The 22,142-nt window shown below is 45.0% G+C and overlaps 1 protein-coding gene across 2 annotated transcripts in view; it reads right to left on the bottom strand.

Moving 5' to 3' along the window:
• Nucleotides 1–21,694, bottom strand: part of itgb1a (integrin, beta 1a) — a 29,710-nt gene extending 8,016 nt beyond the window's left edge. For both annotated transcript variants that reach the window (XM_080489405.1, XM_080489404.1), the window contains exons 1-8: nt 21,421–21,694; nt 3,222–3,288; nt 2,878–2,963; nt 2,093–2,312; nt 1,845–2,015; nt 1,054–1,292; nt 305–460; nt 119–214 (exon numbers count right to left, since the gene is read on the bottom strand). In XM_080489405.1, coding sequence (XP_080345531.1) covers nt 119–214; nt 305–460; nt 1,054–1,292; nt 1,845–2,015; nt 2,093–2,312; nt 2,878–2,963; nt 3,222–3,288 — 1,035 coding nt within the window. In that variant the 5' untranslated portion in view covers nt 21,421–21,694. The remainder of the gene's footprint in view (nt 1–118; nt 215–304; nt 461–1,053; nt 1,293–1,844; nt 2,016–2,092; nt 2,313–2,877; nt 2,964–3,221; nt 3,289–21,420) is intronic.
• Between the last annotated feature and the right edge of the window lie 448 nt (nt 21,695–22,142).

Below are 22,142 nucleotides of genomic sequence, written 5' to 3'. Positions count from 1 at the left end.
TCTTTTGGTTGATTGGTGTGAACTGATTATTTGAGTTTGTGCATGTTTGAAAAAAAGAAAAAAAGAAAAACTAACCAAAAACAAATAAACTATCATTAAAATAAAAGAGACAACTGACTTGGTAAACAGGCTGAAACTCCTCGGTGACTGCGAAGATGGTCTGAATGTTGTTGTCGCTCAGCTTCTGCACCAGGTGAGCGATGGAGGGATAGTCCTGAAAGAGGGGGAGGAGGAGGAGTCGGGTTTCAATATGGGCGATACGAGCGCCAAACGGCGAGGAGGAGGAGGAGGAAGACGATCTTACGTAGTAGTGGCTCATCGTGTAGACGCCGTTCTCCAGGTGACACTTCCCGTCGTTTGGCAGAACGATGCCGCCCAGTTTGCCGTCTCCGGCGAAGTGGAACCCGGCGTCGGTGGAGAAAACCAGCAGGCGGGTCACGTTCCTCCAGCCGATGAGGTCCTGGTGGACAGATGGAGCAATTACACAACTAGAAGCCGCCATCAGAGATGTTCAAATGAAGCTAAAGTAGCGCATGTTATCCAACCTGATATATGGAACGAGGACTCGTAATAAGGTCATTTGATAAGAACAACTTGTATAGAGGTTGATTTGACTGGTGGGGGAACTGCTTTGTAGTTTTATTTTATTTATTTATTTATATTTATTTAGTAATTTATTGATTTACTTATTTTTCATATAAATATATATGTGTTTTTTCCTCTATCTGTATATATATATGTACACAAGACTTCATGTTCATTGCTCCTCGTTTGTTAAAAATAATAAATGTGATGTAAAAAAAACAAAAAAAAAGTAGTGCATGACCTTTTCATTATCGCTGCATCAAAAAAAGAAAAAAAAAATCTTCTTGTAAACGCTAAAACACTCGTAAAAGCAGGTTTTCACGCATCACCTCGTAAAATCTTTTACTGGCTCAACATCTCGTTCCAGAGAGTATTGTTGAGGGGGAAAAGAAAACCCAAAACAAAACCCTGCATCACATTGTGTACGTCTCACGGTGGAGCAGCGGCGCTTCGTTTTCTCCCACTCACCCCGCACACGGCCACTTGCATGATGGCGTCGAAGCCGCCCTCGGGGGAGTCCAGGTTGCCGGAGATGTGCTGCTGGCCCACCAGCGTGTTGAACCTCTTGCCGTTGTCGGTGAGCTTCAGCACGTTCTTGTAGCTGAACGGGCTGGTGCAGTTCTGGTCGCCCGTGCACGGGTTGAGCAGCTTGGCCGGCGTGGTGCTGATGTACGGCATGACGGTCTTCTCCACGAAGGAGCCGAAGCCTTCGGACAGCAGAGGGACGCAGAACGTCAGTTTAAACGACTTTGCGGAGTGTTGTTGAGGACAAATGAAACAGAAGTTTCATTGGTTTCTTCTTGCTGCTCATAAAATGCCGATATCAGACTCTGAAAGTCTCCAGAGGCAGTGACTACACCATCTGCATATTTGATGACCGCCATCCACTCAGTTGTGGTTTTTTTCTCACTAGAAGTAAACCTTCCAGCCTCTAAGTGATTGTTGCCGCGAGCTGCAGGCCATCGTGATTCCCAGTGAGCATGAACACTGATTACTTTCAGTTAAACTTACAAATAAATGCCTCCATTGATTCGCGTGCAAAATGTTATTTATTCTTCAATAACTGTTGGTTTGTCCGCTTTGCCCGAGGCTGGCGAAATTAGATTATCTAGAAAATCACTTCTATTTCGAAGGCTCTTGTTTGTCGGTTGCCAGCATTCGGCTTCACTTTGAGGCTTTGGCAAATTAGATGTGGAATCACAATGTGGGCTGCTGAAAACTGGAATCTCCAGTGAGCGTGTGCTATTAATATTCCTCACCTATCTGGAAGTCAGACGTGATCTTTGACATCTCCAACATCAGACTGGTTCCCAGGTTCTTGACGTTCTCCAGGTCGTCCTTCATGGAGTAGGACAGGTCCATCAGGTAGTAGAGGTCGATGGGGTAATCTTCAGCGCGCTTGAACTTCAAGTTGAAGGACTGAGGCTCGCCTGCACAGAGAGGCTTATATTAGGACGCGAAGCGTGCGTCATCCACAGAACCCGAAAAAAAAAAAACAGATGCGCACCGGATCGAAGCGTGAGGGTGAGCTTCTGGGGCTGGATCTGCGTGATGTCCTCCGGCTTCAGTTTCTCCGCTCCCTTCCTTCGATTGGTCACTGCCTTGTTCAGGTGGACGACCTGGCTTCCGTGCGGGTTCTCGATCATCGACTCGTCGCAGCCCCTCTTTATCAGCGACTGCAGCTCGTCGCAGCGGGTCGTCACGGTCTCGCCCTGTTTCAGGAAGTCCTGAGACGGGCAAGAGGGAAAGTCAGTTTTGACCGCACGGATGAGAGTTTCATGGAGGAACGTCGATGTAGTTATCAGAACATGCATGACTGTGCTGCTTTGAATTTTTTCTTCTTCTTTTTTTTTTTTAAAAAGGAATCTGATATGAAGAGATCTTTATTGAAGTTTCTTTAAAAATGTTAAACTAAAAAGATTGCTGTGGACTGGCAGCTCCATCTGATCACTTTACGCCGACGAAACCTACAATCTTCAGCACATCCAAACTATTCACTTAACTCTCTCTGTGCCTGTCAGATCATCATAGTTGCTATAAGTGCAGTTTAATAGTGTAATTTCAGATGATTACATAATTCTCTGTGGTTTGAACGACTCAAAACAGATTTATTGCTGGTTTACACAGACTCTGAAGGCATGGCATTGTTTAGAGTCAAGCTCTTCAGCCATGTAAATTATTAATTACCCTAAAAACCACTAAAGGATTAATCAATAATCCTACGTGACGTATAAAACTACAAGCTTGCAGTTTCTCTGCGGCTAATATGGCCGCCAGCTCCCGCTCACGTACCGGGTCTTTACACCAGCCACATTTGGCTCCGGCCTGGATGCACTGCCCGCAGTATCTGGCGTTGGCGACGATGCACTCATTCCCCTCTGGATGGAAAAATGAAAAGACGAGAGCAGAGTCAGAGCGCTGCAAAAAAAAAAGAAAAAAAAAGAATCCCTGCAAAGCCGGCGGCCCGCCGAAGCCCCCAGTGTGTTACAGCATTAGTTCATGTGGAACGGTGAACGGCTCCATGGTGATCGGGGAAGGAGGGGGAGTTTTTAAATCATTTCGGTGGTCTAAAATCCAACATGAAATGACACTGTGCAGCTTAAAAAAGAATAATGAGACGAAAGAGTAAATCTTACCACTCTGAGCATCACAGTAACAAAAGACTCCCAACAAGGTTGATATTAAGATCAGCTTCAGGTCCATCTGAAACACAGAAAAGAAGAGAGTTTGTTTTAGGGATCGTGCTCACAAGATGAGAAAAAAAATATATAAGGTAACCTGAATTGACAACTCAACTCAAGGACAAAAAGGGTTACATAGGAGCGAGGCTCTGGGAGATGACATCTGTAAAAAGCCCGGCTATAAGTGGAGATAATAAATTATGTGGGTGACGGGGGGGAACGGCTATTCTCAGCCGGTCACAGGGTAGCAGGCAGCTAATTCAATTCAAACCACTTTCTTTCTCTCACACGCACGCACGCACGCACGCACGCACGCACGCACGCACGCACGCACGCACGCACGCACGCACGCACGCACGCCCCTCCACCCTTTTACTGTAAATAGCTCCGTCTCCCCGGAGTCATCCCTTTCTCTCGTTGTGTACATTGATCTGCTGCCCGGCTGCAGGCCCTTCGCTCCGAGATATCAATACTGGGCTCATGATTCCCTAACGGTGAGGCGCCTTGAGGGAAGAGTCAGTCCGTAGTAAAAGGCTGATCCGTGACACAACTCATGTCTGCATGAAACTAAAGAAGAACACTCGTATTTGAAGCAAAAACAGAAGCAGTGGCTGATTTTGCTCTGGGCGAAGTGGGCAGCTGCCCAGAGCGCAAACTCAAGAGGGGAGCACTGTGCACCGGCTTAGATACGGTCAGAAAACGCCGCTTCGAAGCTGACAGTTTTGAGTGATGCGTTCAGGTGCATCACGTAAGAGCGCCTTCCGACATGTTAACGAGCTGCGGGGCTCATACAGTAGCGACGTTACTGAATAAACATGATTAAAACATGACTGATAGTCATTAGCGAGCTGGAACGTGCATGCGCAGCATACAGCAGTTGGGTGGGGGTATCATGTGCACAAAGAAGACCATTCTTCACGAGAAACAAAGCTATATGATACTATACTAAATATACATGACATATACTAGATATATGAAAAATATATAATATATCAATCAGAAATCAGATGGAAAAGTACATTGTACAGGATTTATTTTCTCAAAAGAATTCTGAAATCCCGTCCATGGACGAGTTGTTGTTGGACGAGTTGTCCGTCGCTCATTTCCACGGCGACAGGGTGAGAATGTTTTCAAAAAGTTGTGATTTGCCCGTTCCCAGGGAGACGGACTCCGAGCGCTTACGAACAGTTCCACCTTGGAAGCCGTTTCCAAAAAAAAAAGCTGCTTTTCCAGGGACTCCGAGCGCCGCTGTGAACGTGAACACATGGAACGAGAGTTTTCCATTTACTCTTTGCAAACCTCTGTCATGTAAACGGGGCCTCGGTTTCAGGCTATTCTCACGCGACCAGCACTGTCAGGCCTCGAGTCAAACCGTTTAAGTGGCTTGAAAGAAATGCGAGTGGAGAACTTCCTCCACTACGAGGTCACAACCTCACCGAGGTTAAATGGTCATGAGAACAAAGCTCAGACTGTATTTCTGCTCTGTAATGTCAGGGGAGCGGATTGTCGGCCACGCCTCATCAAACTCTATATTTATGCCACTGTCCTACGAGACATGCTTTTGGGATTCCCGTGTTCTCGCATTGGCGGGTCGATATAAGCGACAGCTGGGACGTCCCCCCCCACACACACACACACACTGAATCTGCAGCCTGATGTTGTGTTGAGGTACGCCGGCCAGCGAGGGATCAGCATGTGTCGAATCTAATTAACATGTGGAATGCTGAAGCCAATATCCTGTCAGAGAGTAAATCACAAAGCGGTGGGGAGTCATTTCTGAGCGATTCTCCCGTGAAACTCTAGTCCGCCACGGTGGAGTTTCAAATCATAGTCAGACGTTTATAAAGTGTTTTTTTTTTTTTTAATGCTTCAATAGTTTCAAGCCAGTGGCTGCTGCTGCCTGCATTAAAAGCCTGCGATTCTTTGCTGGATGGTAAAGTAAGCTCTGATGCTCAGTGTGTGTTGGTGTTGACTGATGCATTCCAGAGTGGGTGTGTGTGTGTGTGTGTGTGTACGTGTGTTCATTTATATAGACACAGAGAGGCAGACGGCCTGTCTGCAGCCCCCCCAGATTAGATCAGCGGGCCAGAAACTCCACTGCTGTACATGGGCAGTGTGTGCTAATGTGTGTGTGTTGCATTTCCATAAGAGATAAAGACCCCATCCAACCTGGCTCAAATCACACCATCACCTCTTTCTCACGTCTCACGAAATGTGTGTTACACTCCAGATCTGTACAACCGGTTTGGATCGTGTGAGCGTGTGGCGCGGTATAACTGTTTAAGTCTACTTGATGCGCTCCATAAACAATCGTATCCAGTGAAAATCTGCCTTTTCGTGGAGGAATCCGGCCGCACATTCCTCTTATAACAAAACCACACTCTTGCATATTTTCTTTTCATTCTCGCCGGGGATCTGGTAGTCAGTTCTGCTTTACTGTTCCAGCGAATCATTCACATGCAAAGTACAGCTATAAAAGTCCAGCGAGGTGTCAAGTTAGAAAAATAACCGTGTTGTGTTCCGTCCTACGAGGTTTAGTAGCTCCACGGTGGAATGCTTGTTAAAAATAACAACGATAAAATACAGAGCTGAGGTCAGAGAAAGGAGCTGGATGTTATGCTCCGATGGAACAGGGATTAGGTGTGACATGTAAATAGAATTTTAAAAAACAACTTTTTTTATTCTTTGACAATTTATCATTAATTAATTAATGCTGCTACTGCGCATTTGCGTTTTCAGGAGCTCCGGGCAACGTTGTGTAAACTGACAGCCAAAACCCACTGAAAGTCAATTGACATGACCAATTTGTACCGACATAGCAGGAAGCAGCAGCCACACTCAGACTCTGGATTTTATGCTTTTAACCCATTTTTTAACCCGAGTTATGATAATAATACAAACGTGATGTGTTGGTGCGAGTTTTGTGGTGATTTGTGGAGGAATTGACGGTAAAACAGCTGAGTCTATGCATATAAATGTGTGGCAGAGAGAAAAAAATAGAAACCTAACTCTCCTTTCCTCTTGGTCTAAAGTCAACCCCAACCAGCCAATCAGGAAATTATGTCACTGTTGCTATGTGGGAATGGGCAGACTGCAATGGTACTGTGTCCCCGGCCCCCTGCAGTCTAGTAAGCAGTGAAATGGGTTTGGTATCGTTTCAATACCTTATATAGAGATACAGATATAGATATGAAATAAAACAGTATTGTGCCATCTTGATTTTGTACAAAAACGCCCGGGAAATTATTGTATTTTTATGTAAACAGTTGCATATAAATGTGGCTTTTTTTAATATATTTGTGCATTGGTTTGTACATAGACTAATTGGATATGCTTTCAAAGTTGTAAAAACGTTTCATTACACATGTTTGTGGCTCTCAATATAATAAAGTTAACTTTTTCTCTACTTGGATTTAGTATTTTGTTTTGCAGTTTTAGGTCCAGTGAGTTCATCCAGTCTGTCAAAATGAGTAAATAATTGAAGAATCACACAGGTGAGGTTGTGCTGAAAAAGAAAGAAAAAAAAAGACACTAAGCATTCAAGTTAAACAGTTGTTATTGCTGAAATAGTAAAAGTAGTTTGGAAAAAAAAAGAAAAGAAGAAGCTTATTGACCCCCTGACTCTGAAGAGTTAAAGTGTTGAAACTCTACCCTGAAATGACTGGAACCAACAACCACAACACAATCAGACAAGACGTTGCTGCACGCCAGGAACTTTGAATCCAACCGTCGGGAAACACAGACACAGGACAAGACAGAATTTAGACACAGACACCAGGGCCGTGCCAAAACCTCTTTTTGCACAATTTTAACCTTTACCGCCGACACACTGCTGCAGCTCTTAGCTCAGACCTAATGCTATGACAGAAGTGACAGTGACTTATGGTTTAAGTCTGTGGAACTGGGTAGCAGAGTACAAGATGCTTAGTCTTCCAGGAATCCAACATGCTGACGGACCGTTTCATCGTCACACAAAAGCCAAAGAATGTGTTTGTGGAGCCACTAATAAAAAACACGGATCATTTGATCCTGATCCGGTCTGTCCACCCCAAGTTTACCTTGAAGAAAAACTGCAGATTGTCTTTCCACTCACTGATTTGAAAAAACATCTCATTTAAAGCCACGCTGGGAGACATCACATAACAGCAAGAACATTGAAAATAAAACAAAAATAACAAGGACGTTTCAAGGTCTGCTGTCGGATCTAATGTCCTATTGTGTTTTTCTTTGACATGGGAATCTAATTTTGACACTATGACACCAGACAGAGCATAAATTCACTGATATAAGTAGTTACCGAGGTACTTTAATCAACCTTGGAAAGAAGTAAAAGGAACCATGCAGTTGCACAGATACGACCGATAATAGAAGAAAGACTAAATCCAGGCTCGGCATTCTGACTTTGTTTCCTTATTGTTGCTACACTGAGGAGGAAAAAAGAAAATCCTATTTCTAACTCTTCTTCTTCTCTGAAACTGCCCTCCTCTTTGGGAGAACCGAGTTCCAACAACAACATCAATGGTCTGAAACCGTACCCACATACCATTCCTGAACAAACACATTAACTCCTCGTCGAGTAACGACTCTATTCTGATACAGTTTGACTCTTGTTGGGACAGAGATCGAGGCAAAAAGTGCAAAAGCAGCTCGACTATTATTACTGAGAAGTTTACAGAATAACTACAAAGCTCAATTGAGTTTGGGAAGGAGAGCAGAAGAGTGAAGACGATCTTCAATTCTGACACATAAATTGACCTCTTTAGCTGATTTTGTTTGGGTTTTTTTAAACAAGGGGGAGAAAAGTATCGGACTCATTTCCAATTATTCCCTGTTTAAAATCACAAGGCCACCTGCTGAGCAAAGAGTTTGCGTGTCGAGGACAATCTCCTTGCGTCTGGGCAGTGGTCGTCTTTCTACCGACAGTGTTTCACGCTTCAATGCGATGCATTGAGCTGGGTCAATATTTACCATGCCTGCTGTTTATGCAGCCAATCATGTGTATCATGTATCATTATAACTGACTTTTTCTGTCAAAGAAGCAACAAATTTAATTGGGACTGGTACAGCAGTATAAATTTAGTACATTGTCCCACGAATACATGATAGCAGCAGACTGAGTGGCATTACTGTCTTAGACTGGGCAGGAAGGATTATAGTTTTAAATATGTCGCACGACAGTCAGGCGTCACCTTGTACAGTTCTATTCACAATATTCCTGGTGCCAAAGAATGCCAACAACCATTTAGCTGGTTAGTCGTACCATCATTGAGGTGTCATTTAAATGACAACGTTTCAAGAGAAAATGCATCATTTTCACATTTTTGTTTTAGAAAGGTTTTGCGTTTACGCAGTAACATTTTCATAACAATGAACATCTACGTGGAATCGACGTAAATGCTGAAAATGATAGGAGTTTCCACGCAGGGCCACTAGTGGGCGCTGTTGCTTGGGAGAACACGGACAGTCTAGTGGACAGACAACCAAGTTGGATTGTAATTACAGCGACTGTCAAAATAAAACTAACAAGTCCCAGGAGAAGATCGACTCAGTCTCATGCCATGTCATGTTATTTACTCGTGCACATGCAGAAGAACCGTACACTACAACCGTGACCCACCTGCGCTGTAGCAGCGTTTCAGAAAACTCGTGTGTTCCGCCAATCAGAGCATTTTTGAAAAGTTCCACGTTCTCACAAACGTTGCACCCACCGAGGCTGGCTCAGGGTAAAAATGACTATGATGGATCGGCTGAGGTGATATTTCTAAAATAAAGCGTCCTTCCGGTTTCTCTCACTCACGCCGACACACATGCATTCCGCTAGTCACCAGTGCGGTCACTTGGCATGCGCACCTGAGCTGTGACTAAAGGCGGCGCACTGCTTCGCGGACTTTGCAGAGAGCTCTATTGGTTGGCAGGAGAAGGTGAAGCATGGCAGACACTGTGGTGCATGACTAAAACGGGCGGAGCTTCTTCGGCATTCCATAAAGGCTGAACACTGCCTGACCGGGATAGTAACCTGGAACACTGCTGCTGCACTTTGAGGGCAACGTGAGCCGTGACACCCATGAGGGAGGGACGCGGAATATTTCAACAACTACGATCGACTCAGTATTCTTCACTGGGGTGAATCTAGAAGGAGACCAAACCGATCCGTCAGCCCACCAATTCATTTGCGGAAGCTGTTTCTGGTTGATTGACACGAGTCTCATATGTGAAGATGGCTGCAGGCTAAAAGAAATTTCAGCAGGTGGAAGAAAATATGGAATATCTTCAGTTCTGGGAAAACAAGGATTTACACCCCTTTTATATATATGGGTAGGGATGTCCCGATCCGATATCTACCGATCTGAACTGTAAGTGCACTGTTTTGCGTTTTCCAAAGGTTTTCCATATTCACTTGAAAACTTTGCCATGTCAACGGGGCCTGAATCTTATACGGGGAAGCTAAATTTGATTGGCGATTGATTGGTTCGCCACTCCTCCGGTAAACAGGACTTTAATGAAATAGTAACAGGACGGCTCTTCACTGGAAACAATAGGCTTGGATGCTTTTTCCACCAAGAGCCATACCAGGTGGATGGGGAGCAAGAGATGCTTTCACATGAAGCTCAAGTACTTCCAATGTAATGTGAGTAGTAGTAACTGTAACTTACCTAATAATAATATCATCAATTGTTTTGAAAAAAATCGAACTTGGAGATCAGGGTTTTGCTCAAGGACACTTGGAGAGGGTGAGATGGGATATCAAACCAACAGTTTTGTTTGTAAACTCGCGCCGTCTCCCTTCAGTGGCTCTGCTGAGGTTTCCGAACCCCGGCGGGCAAACATGTGGCGTAGCTTAATTGAGCCACACAAACCGAAGCTTGTGAAGGGCCGGATTTACACTCCTTTAAGAGCGGCAAGCGCCGAGAAGCACTTACGCCACAAGGGCTGCCATGAATGACGAAGGACGGTGGGGGTAAACAGTCTGTATGCTACGAGTGGTAAAAGAGCTGGTGGAAGCTTAAGAGTCAAGGTGCTTTTCTTTTTTTGTGGCAGTCGGCCCGTGCTCCCCTCACTCAGAACGGTTGTTCTTCCCCCGTCCATGAAAAGGAGGAATGGAAAAGTAGGAAAAACAGGAAAGGGTGGCGCGCAGCTCGGAGGGAAAAGGTGCAGCAGCCTCGCGCCCAAGGGAAGGGATCTCAAAGAGTCTTGTTGCTTCTGCTGAGTTCGCCGTTTAGTCTCCGCTAATCCTCTAGACTTTATCTGGATAGTATTTTTGCTCTAAACAAAACATTCATTTCACAAAGGTAGTTAAGTGAATACACACAGCTCTGCAAGGATTAGGCATTGTATAGTTTCTATACAGTAAAGGAGGATTTTGCTAAATATGCAGTTGCTTCAAATTCCCATCCTTCCTTCTTCAAATTCCCATCCTCCCTTCTTTTTATCCCTTGTTTCTTTCCCTCCCCCTCATATCGCCCACACATTCACTCTCTTCAGCACCCCCCCCCCCCACACGCCGATGAGTGGAGCCAAACCAGTTGCCCCTCTGACTCCTCATACCCTCCTCACGGCGAGAAGCAGGGCAACACGTCTGAACACTGGAGCTCGAGCCGTCCTACAGAACTGAAGGAGAATACCAAACAGAGTCTGTCTGTGTCTCCGTACGTCCCCGTCCCCCCACTGCTTCCCACCACCCATCCAGAGGACCCTTGTAGCAGACAAAAGAAATGAATCAGGCTGCCCTCTGAGAGCCTGACAGCGGGTCTGATCCTTAAAGTGTTCCCACTCGCCGCCCCCTCATCGCCAAAAGAGCTTCTGTGTGATCAATAATACTAATGAGATGGACGCTCATGCGTTTGATCTTTCAGTGTGACTTTGCTTTGAGGACGGCGATACCAGCACACGATCCACTTACTCTCCTAATTTTCCACACAAGAGGCTGAAGTACTCCGAAGGATTGAGATAAAGACACCAACGAGTAGAAATGTCAACATAGTTTCCACATTACAAGAGCGAACCGGCCTTCCAGACGTCCACAGAAATGGGAAAAACTATGAAAAGTGAGTGGGAGTGGAAGGAGTGAGCCAGGGTGAGTAGTGCCAGTGAGTTTTCCATCACATTTGATCCAGTCTGCGCTCCACATTTTTTTCTAAGTCGCAAAGGATTTACAGGTATGCATCAGCGACGTGGGCTTCAATTTCCAATTCGCAGCGAGCAAAATAATGTTCTGGTACTGATACAGTGAGGATCCCGGCAGAATACGGGAAGTTAACCTGCTGAGATGATCAGTTATATATACTATTATGGTTCACATTGTCATAGAACAACCTTCCAAAAGTCACAGCTTCAGGTACAAACTGTGATTTAGGGCTTTCCCAGACAAAAAAAAAAAAAAAAAGAAGCCGATTGTTTGTTGTGGTCTGATGTCGTACAGTGAGACAGGCTCACAGCTGGCTGTTACCGAACACTTTCTGAGATAATCCTCTTGATTGTCAGAAATTTAGACTCACTGTGACACCACATCAGCTTCCATTAGCACCTGTGGCTAATCGGCAACCAACAGAGAAGCGAAACCCAGCAATACGGGAGCTATAGCTCTGCAGATTGCCACTGAGGTGCAACCGTTACCCTTGCTTCCTTTTTTCTGAGTTTCCATGCCTAGAGATGCCACAAGACAAATACTAGATTCATGGCTCGCGTCGTACATGGATGATACTGTTGTTCTCTTGTATTGACGTATGCTGCAGAGGTCCACAATGTTCAGTATCCACATGTTCCCAAGTGGATGAGATCCATGTTGCACAGTGTAGCATGTAATAAGCTAATAGGACAAATGAAACTACAAAGTCCGTAAGAGGTATTTGACTGAGCATACCATTATGATGCTGTGTTGGGTTTTATTTTTTCATCAAAACGATTAATGGACACTTTAATGATGCAACTTTGAATTTGAATCACATCCACAAATATGCTGTGTATACTGACTGGAAATATAAATGTATTAAGGATTGCTTGTAAAATATATAAGCTAAGGCTGGGGATTTTAACGTGTTCATTTTGACAAATTAATAAAAAAAATATATATATTGCATTTATCCTTGATTTATCATGATAATCCGATGCCATTCCTCAGTGCACCTGAGGAAGGTCCTCTCAGCTTTGCTCACACTGATCATGGCGACGAACCAGACAGAGAATCCTCACGTGGAAACCAGCTGAGAAGAGTAGCAGCTAATGGATGAGCGGCACGAAACAGATCAGCGCATGCTTGGCTCGGTGGATGGAAAGTTTCCGTTTGGAAAAAAAAAAAAAAAAACACCATGATTGTACGTTAAAAGAAAGAAAGAAAAAAAAATGTCTTCGGTATCACCTGAACGTTAAACAGACCGAGCATTTAAACTTAATATTGTAAACATTAGAATAGAAATTGTTTCAGACATGGTGAAGCAGTTTCAGGCACGATTCCCTGGAGACCCACAATCATGCAGTTTATTGGAGTAGCAGCGGCAGTAGCGGCGGCCTACATTCCATCTTTATCCACAATCCTGCAGAGAGCTTGCTGTTCTTGAGATCTCTGCTCTGCTTTTCACACAAAACACTCAGCCACATATGTTGTCCTGAGGCCTGCCAGCATTCCCCTTGTGTGTGACAGAGGCTAAAGATACACTTCTGTAGGGGCAGGAGGGGGGGGTTCAGCCTGAGAGAGACTGTCTGGCTGTCCAAGGCAGAAAATCTATAACACTTAGGCAGCTGGTTTCTTTTTTCTGCAGCCGGATTTCATTTGAGCTGAACTGAGTTCGCATCAACTCGCATTTTGACGTCGCACAGCAGATGAGTAGAAACAATCGAGGCGGAACACCGCAACCTCTGGGAGGCGCCCAAGTCTGTGTCCCGAGTTGCCAGCTCTGTGTTGAAAATAGCAGTATGGCACTAACAAGTTATTTCTGACTTGTCCTCAACACCTGCCCTCAGCAATCACAAAAAAAAAAATGAAGTCACAGGAGACATAGAATCAAATCATGCATGTTTATGGCAGGAAATAAACCTGATTTGATTCAGAAATGGCCAGATCAGTAAGAATAGTGTATAAACCAGAGGTCCAAATGTGTCTTCTTTGTTGTAATGCAAAGTGCGAGAAAGTGCTAGAAAACCGATCTTTCTCCAAGAACTTCAACATGATCCATTTTTTAACGGATACAGCACAATGTCCATGAACCATGTCCTCTATTTGTGTGATAAATTTCTCCTTTGTTGGCTGTCCAAATCTGCAGAAAGATCTGAAATTGTCGATGCGACAGTATTTCTAAACACGTTAATGTTGGCAAAAGCTTGTTGCTACCCAAGACGTTCACGCAGTTCGGGCTCACACTGTCCCAACGCTCTATTTAAAAACAGCATTACTTTTATTAAAAGAGTCAAACAAGAGCCACATTTTTACTCTCTGGTGATGTTCGACGCCACTGGTTTAGGATAGTATCTCTTTGTTTTGCAAGGGGAATCTGTAAACCTCTACGGAGCCATCTGCTCCACCGTTCATGGGCATCCTATAAAGTTGAAAGGGAGAAGGCAGCAGCATCTCGTTCTAACCACGGGCCTTCAAGTTAAACTAATTCCTGAATCTCGCGAGGCGGCCCGCCTGCGACAGCGAGATCCCAGAGCTCAGTTTTTGGAGCAGGGACGTGCTATGCTGTAAGCTCTCCAAACTCCCCTGCATTTGCTGAGTCTGCCCTTCCTTTGCTGGAACACAGGAAGCTCAGCTTGATCACACAGGAAGTCTGTATCAAGATGTCTGGCAGCCAGCCAAATCTCTGTCCTGAGGCCATCACGATCACATGCCTGGAGTATAGCGTGGATAAATGGAGGAGAAAGGGAGATGAGACTGCGCCACCTCCTCACAAAGAGCTGAAAGCGGCGTGAGCTGCCAAAACGGCAGCATATTGTCTTTGTGAATCGAGCGTGTCTGATCTAAACTCAAAGCAGGCCTTCACAGTAACATAAGCACAGGGGAGAAGCTAAACGAGGACGGAGAGTGTTTCAAGCAACTCCGGCAGCCCAGCCAACAGCGTAGAGTGGACGTTGACAAATGTCTGACACACACATGAACTGTCTGGGACGGGCTGCAAAAATCAGGACAACACCTGTGCTGCTGAAACGGTGGGAGGAGCCACTGAGCGACATGGCAGCCGCTCGCAACCTCTGACGAATATCTGCAGCTGTGAAGTGATTAATGAATAGTCTGTTGGGAAGGAGATGAGAATAAACACTGCTTCTCCAGAGCTGATAGTTCCAGCAGTCTGTCTGCAGGATGGAGAGCTGCTACTGCTGCCAGAGTTTCTGCAAAGTTTACATGTATTTATAGAAAACACAGCTCGTCCCCTCACTGGCCAACGCCACAAACATGGTTAAATCAAATAGTGGCACAATCACAATAAACTCAAGCACTTTAAATAATAACCTGCATGGAAAGATGGACGACTAGATGGATAATAAGAACCATGTTTGCCTCCAGAGTGTCATGACTCCCAGTCCAGATGCTCCTTGGGACTTGGTAGTTTTATAGTTGACAGTCACGGGAATTTATTGGTCTGTTTCTATGTTTTTTACCAGCTTTTCGCAAAAACGACTCACCCCAACTGCATGAACTCTTCAGAGATGATTTGTCATCATCCAAGGACCAACAGATTACATCTTGGGACGTTAACGGCTAACCGTTTCCCAATAAAAATGTCCCATACAAAGCGGATGAGAGAGGCACCTCATGGAGGAGCTAAAAGGCAATTAGCGTCTGTTGCCATGGAGACACTCCCTACTCAGTGCTTCATGCAGTGATGTAGCTACCTGACCTATCTAGTTACAATCGGTATGAGCGAACGGCTATCATGCTAGTGATGCGAACTCGGTTCTGCAAACAAATGTGGCGTTGGCGAAGGTCTGCACTCTACCCAGTGTAGCTCTAGTTAATTTAATTTTGAGAGCGTTTTGCACAAAAGCACCCACTAGTGGCCCGGCAAGAAAACAACATTTTCAGGGTTTCTGCCTTTCCCATGTAAACGGACATCGCTTTCAAAACATTGCTGTGTAAACCTCAAAACTTTTCCGAAACCAAAATGCAAAAACAATGTGTTTTCACTTGAAACGTTGTCGCGTAAACAGGGTTCTAACTTGACATCATTTACCCGGAGGCATTGTGATCACGCTCAGAGAACATCAGGATGATGAATTTTATTCGATCTGCTTCCAGTGAAGTTTGTTGGAGTTTTGATTGAAAGTATTTGCTCACTACGAAAGCGTCACCAGTAACATCCCTGTGGCCTGATGATGGCGCTAGCTGGGGGTCACAGATTAGTTGCGGTACATCCTGATGTGGAAATTGTCTGACAAGAATTTCAGAGGAATCTATCCAGTAGCTGTTGAAACACTTCACTGGAAGCTACCCACCGAGGCACGAGAAGGTGACGTCAGACAGAAGCCAGACACTTAACACGTTCTTGCAAGAACGGTAGCAGAACGTGTGTTGAACACTGGTGTTGAAAGTGCCGCGTGAGCTCCCCTCATCTGTTCTGCTATACGTCGGGGGGGGGGTTTTGGTCCTGTGATAGGCCGTGGACGCCTCCGTTGTCTTTGAGCTGAGGTCATAACGCTGAGAAAGGGGCATGTTAATGACACTCAGATGTCTTCCATTAGGCCCCAGACTTCACACTTGAACCGGAGGGCCTCCGTCTCCGCCGCCATGAGAGGCTAAAAGCAGCGTGGCGCTAAAACGCTGCGCACTGCGCAGATACATGTTCTCCCTCACGGGAGCAGCAAAGCAACATGTGCCATGTTTCGTTCTCCAGGTTTCGTCTGGAGCCGCTGACTGAACACTGTGTTCTGAAACGGCGTTCAGGCTCCGACCTTCAGTTGGAGCCTTGTTACGCCGTTCAGCTTCATGTCTCTGAACCGCACAGCTGCTGTCGAATACAAATGAGTGAATTATCCTGTACGTCGAGTTCCTAGTCCGGTCGTCCTTTTACGTTTGTAGGCGTCCGTTAATGAGAAGCAGCACGTCTGATAACAAATCAGGAATTCCCCCATCGCTAATGAGCTGCTTTAAAAAGACGGCCTCAATGTATGAAGCTGCGGCATTATACTGCGCTTCTGTGTCTGAACTGAAGGCTCGCTGGTGACTCACTTAACACCCCTGAGACATCAGCGACTAGCAGGCCGCAGTCGGAGAACAGAGTTCACATTGTACCGCCTTTATGGGGCTTGGACGCAGGCTTATCGGTCGACAGTCATGAATGATCCAAAGAATCAAACTTCAAAAAGTTCCTGAACCACTCGAGTAAAAAACAGGCTATTTTACAGAATCATACCGATATATTAGTACCAAATAGACTATTGCAATGTTGATTCCGATACTGTATGTTTGGGTTTCTGACCGTTTGGACGAAATGTCTGACACTCTACAGACCGGATGACCGACTTAAGGAATCAAACCTGCTTTTGTAATCAGCTAACAACTAACCTGATTCGAGGCAGAACACGACAAAACAGAAACTTGTACGCCGTTTGTGCTTTATATCATATTTCTGTACAGTAAATAGTTAAAGGTGGGGTGAACAAAGTTCAACACTTCTGTAGAAGTTATTACTTTTAGGTTTTATAATAGCTTTGGCACAAATTCTCATAGAAAAACCAAAACAAGTGCGACTGACAACAGATGATCCCAGAAATAGTTTCGTTTGACAACATGATAACGTTTTCTAGTTAAAATGGAAAACTTTGGCTTTTCGGCGTCGGTTTACATGACAACGGTGCTTGGAGTCACTGAAAACGCAACTTTTTGAAAATGCGCAGACTCTTTGGAGAAGGGGAAAATGCAATTTTTTGAAATTGCTTCAACTTTGTGTACAAAACAACAGGAAGTTGTAGAAGCCGAGGGTCACCCTTATTAGCAATCCAACTTCATCGTCTGTCCGTACTAATGTCTTTGTACTCGCCAATGCCCATGTTTATAGCTCAGAGTGTTTATTTTCATTCCAGAAATGACCAACCGTGTCAACTCATTGCCCAACATGCTAACTGCATTGTTTTTCATCAATTCTGCCGTTGCCGTGTACACAGAGATCGTTGTCAAACTTTGTGCGGTAAATGTGAAATTTGCAAAAACGATGCGTAATCACTTGAAACTTTGCCGTGCAAACGGGACCTTAATGGCTGCTGGGGTTGATTAAATGGTAATTAATATACACAGCTAAGAACTGGGAACTTTATGAAGTGGGAAATTCCCACTTACAAGGCCAATAACTAAGAAATACCTACAAAATGAAATGACGCTTGTACAAATTTCAACTGTACACTTTTCTGAATATGTACATCTTGTGTTGCTTGCAATTTCTAGAGTTTTAGCTGAAGGACGTTTGTCCATTTTCACTTCACCTCCGATACAGTTGATTACTTTACTACAAATACTTTCCCAGTGGGATTGTCCCAGGTATTTCTTTTCACCTAGATATCAAACCACTACAGCTATAAGACTGTTTGTTTTATGCCGTTCCTGTCGTCTCTGCTCATTTCCTGTCAACCTCCACACACACACAAGCACGCACGGACGCACACACACACACACATACACACACACACAGTCGGCTTGTACCAGCTGAGTATTCAGATCTGACACCACGCCCCAGCTTTCCACTCTACTATAATATGTGTTTCTGTGATTCCAGCGCCGCTGGTGAAAGCCAAGCCAGTGTTCATGTTGTTGAATAAAGACGCATTTCTTTCCCTGCTGCCCGAGGCTCCGAGTTAAACATTGACACCGCGACAATAATAAACACAGTCTGACAGAGTTTACAGCCTGCAAGAGAGCGCTGCTACTATTTACAACCGACACAACGTGTTCAGCTCTGGGGGGGGGGGGGGGGGTTCACGGCGGACCTCGGCGAGCAGGGGTCAGCTTTAACCACGCCATTCCTCTCCTGTGGAGAGGAGGCTGTTTTTAGAAGCAGGGAGCGCCTCCAAAAAAGGCCCAGAAGAGTTTTTAAGTTCAACGTGGAAGAGGAAACGAGCAGACTGAACATGAGTCTGCGACCTGCACAAATGTGGCCGTTTAACCCGTCTGGAGTGGCTCCCTGCAGCTTTGACACAACTAGATGCAAAATAATGTTTTTGGGTTGTTTTTTTTGCACACCAGATAATTAAAATGTATTTCTCAGAAAGCTATCCATGATTACATATGAATAATTAGGGGGAAAAAAAAAAAGAGGTCTCAAAACAGTGAAAGTCTCTGCCAATAAAGCCGGATTAAAGTATATGTTTTATCTGTGGACAGAAACAACAAATAAACATATGCTAAAAGGTCTAAAACTAGTTCAAAGCAGCTCAAATAAAAAGTCATGTAGCTAAAACAGCTTTAAAAGTTAAAACAGCAGAAAATGTCCAAAATTGATAAAACTGATAATTTTTATTAAATTTAAAAAATCACTGTAATTGAAGAAAATTTTAAAAAATTATTAATTTGGAGGTTAAATGCACAAAATAAAAAAAATAAAAAATCACCAAAATATAAATTGAAAATTAATATCTAAGATTGAAAAAAAAACTCAATAAAATTGAAAAAAAAAAAAATCACAATAATTTGAAAAAAACTAAAAAAACATGGAAAAATAAAATTACTAAAATAAAAAAATATATAAATTGAAAAATAACCACTAAAATTTGAAAAAAAAAATGAAATTGAAAAAAGAAAATCCACTAAGATTGAAAAACAAAAAGGTCAAAAGATCTGAAATGGTAAAACATAAAAGCTAAAAAAATATATCTTTTTTAAAAAGTTCACTGTTCTTAATTGTAATTATGAACTGCCATAAAAGGAACCCATGATCAAGTTATATTTCTGCAGTAAAACTATATATACCCGCAATATTTCAAGCTGTGTTATTCTCATAACACCACTTGTTCTATGGGCTCATTAAAACTTTGCTGCAATTATTCTTCCACATTTAAACTTCAGTCATTGTGAACTTTGCACTGCAGGAAGGAAGTCCCAAATGCATGGAAACATAATTGAACCTTTTGTGACCTTTCAGAACAAATAAAGTGTGCAAAATATGAGATCAGGAAGTAGCGGAACAAACGCAGCTTGATAAGAGTAAAAAACAGCTGTATACAGTGGGGGAAACCTTCACAATAAAAGAGAGGCTGCTTCAGTTAGTGACGGTCAGCGAGCCATGTGGGCCACCGTAACAAACAGTAGCTCTCACGTGCATGTGCTGGAGGTAAACGACTCTAACAGACGATTATTTGTCCCACTTTGCACCTCCGAGACCCGAAGCTCTTCCCCACCGGCACAGAGCATGTGTCGCACGCTGCTAACGCGCACATTCATCACTTCAGACCCGGAGGGACACACACGCACACACACACACACGGACACACGATCGAAGAGTTGCACATTCATCACTTCCGTCTCAAGGCGACGAGCTCACACAGAAGGTGGACGTCACTTTCAGGACAGGAAACGGACACACACACATTCCCGACAGACGTCACTTGTCCAGGAGAAACAGGAGGAGGAGGAGGAGGAGGAGGGTGTGGCGCTCATAAATCAGGTGGGAGCCGGGCTCCTTTCAAACAGCAGCTGCTCCCCGGGGGGGCGGGCTCGGGGTCACTTCCATTCAGCTGGTGGCTCCTGGCTTCCCCTCCTCCTCAATTAGCCCCCACTCCTCTTCCTCCTCTCCTTACTTTCCTTCCTCCGTCTCCATATCTCCATCTGACATCTCATCTATCCCCTTTGTCCCGGCTTTCCTTCCTGCCTCCATTACCCTGATTAAACCTGGGCTCAGCTGGATTTATATAAATGGCCTCCGTGCCCCTGGAAGAGGTTATGCTTCTAAAGCCAATCAATACCGACCGTCAGTGTGTTTCAGGGACATGAAAACTGTCCGTCGACACTGGACTGTGCACAGATTCCGGTTTATGTCTATGGGACAATCCGGGACGGTATGGTACTGCTTTAGCGCACCTCGACCCAGATCTCCTGCCTGGCCCCACCACAGAGACGGCGGTTGAAATGTCGGCGGGTTGTGGACGACGCAGGTGTGTGACGTCATCACTCAACAACAACGGGACGGTTTTTACAGCCAATGAAATACTTAAATATCGCTTAGTGACCAATCAGCAGACGACTGACAGGTGGTTAGGGTTTTCTTTGGTACCAGCTACAACTTCTTCAGTGGGGACGCACGGAAACCCATCCCATTCCATCCTGGCAGAAATCCATTGGTCCAGGACACCAGTGATCCAGGTTCTATAGGACACCAGTGATCCAGGTTCTATAGGACACCAGTGATCCAGGTTCTATAGGACACCAGTGATCCAGACTCTATAGGACACCAGCGATCCAGGCTCTATAGGACACCAGTCATCCAGACTCTATAGGACACCAGTGATCCAGGCTCTATAGGACACCAGTCATCCAGACTCTATAGAACACCAGTCATCCAGACTCTATAGGACACCAGTGATCCAGACTCTATAGGACACCAGTCATCCAGACTCTATAGGACACCAGCGATCCAGGCTCTATAGGACACCAGTGATCCAGACTCTATAGGACACCAGTCATCCAGACTCTATAGGACACCAGCGATCCAGGCTCTATAGGACACCAGTCATCGAGACTCTATAGGACACCAGCGATCCAGGCTCTATAGGACACCAGTCATCCAGACTCTATAGGACACCAGCGATCCAGGCTCTATAGGACACCAGTCATCCAGACTCTATAGGACACCAGTGATCCAGACTCTATAGGACACCAGTCATCCAGACTCTATAGGACACCAGTGATCCAGGCTCTCTGCAGACCTGATCCCAGCTCCCTCCACATCTGGGTGAAGTGATTAGACCAGATCATGTGAGCTCACTGACTGACGCTCTTCCATGTGAGTGAATCAGAAGCCCATCAGCAGCCTGTTGCTCTGCTTTGTGATGAGATGACATCCGCCACCATCCGCAGTGGAGACGAACAATCAATCACACAAAAACGCACAAATGTCACACAAAAATCACAGTTTTCAGTTTCCCCAGACAATTAAAATATACTTTAAGATACACGACATGACAGTGAATTAATAAAACAGTGACCATAAAACCCCGGAACCTTGTTTTTCCTCTCGTTTACCTTGGCGTTGTGAAGCGGTCCTCCTCGCCCGGCTCCCTGCGACGACCCGCGGACGGACACTCGCTATCTGCCCCGTTGGCACACCGGGAGCCACTTTCCACCTCCAGAGAGAGTCACCGGAGCTTCGTCCCGCTGCTCATCCCCCCTCGAACCGCCGTCCTCGGAGAAAACAACCCGCGGCTGGTGACGGAGAGCGAACAGAACCGGGGCTGGAGGTCAGGGGGACCGCGGTGCTCCTGCAGCGGCCGAGCGGACTCTTCTCCTCGCACTGACTGCGAGCGCACACCCGCGGAGGACCGAGGCTCGTGCACGAGCCGCGGGGGCGCGTCCGCGGGCACGGCGACGCACGGCGGTTCCGGTCAAACTCTTCAAAATAAAAATGCTTCCTCGTAGAGAGTGCGACTTTTTTTTTTATATTTTTGATTTGAAACACATGAGCAGAAAAAAATGCAAACTTTTTAAATCAATGTTTACAATTAATGAGTAATTAAAATCAAAACCACAGTAACTCAAACTACAAATTGTCTTTCTTTCTTTCTTTCTTTCTTTGTTTCTTTTTTTTTTTGCTCGTCATATCTTATATCGTCAATCATACTTCATTTATCCCGTTTGGGAAATTAGTTATTTCAGATTGACCCATTCTAGTTCTCGCATGCATTGGGGAGCCACATTGAGGCACTCCGGGAGCTGATGGGGGGATGGGGGGGGGGGGTCAAGGGTCT

Source organism: Lipophrys pholis (assembly GCF_963383615.2).
Source record: "Lipophrys pholis genome assembly, chromosome: 20".
In the NCBI taxonomy this organism is placed as follows: Eukaryota; Metazoa; Chordata; class Actinopteri; order Blenniiformes; family Blenniidae; genus Lipophrys; species Lipophrys pholis.
This window is presented reverse-complemented; position numbering and strand designations above follow the sequence as displayed.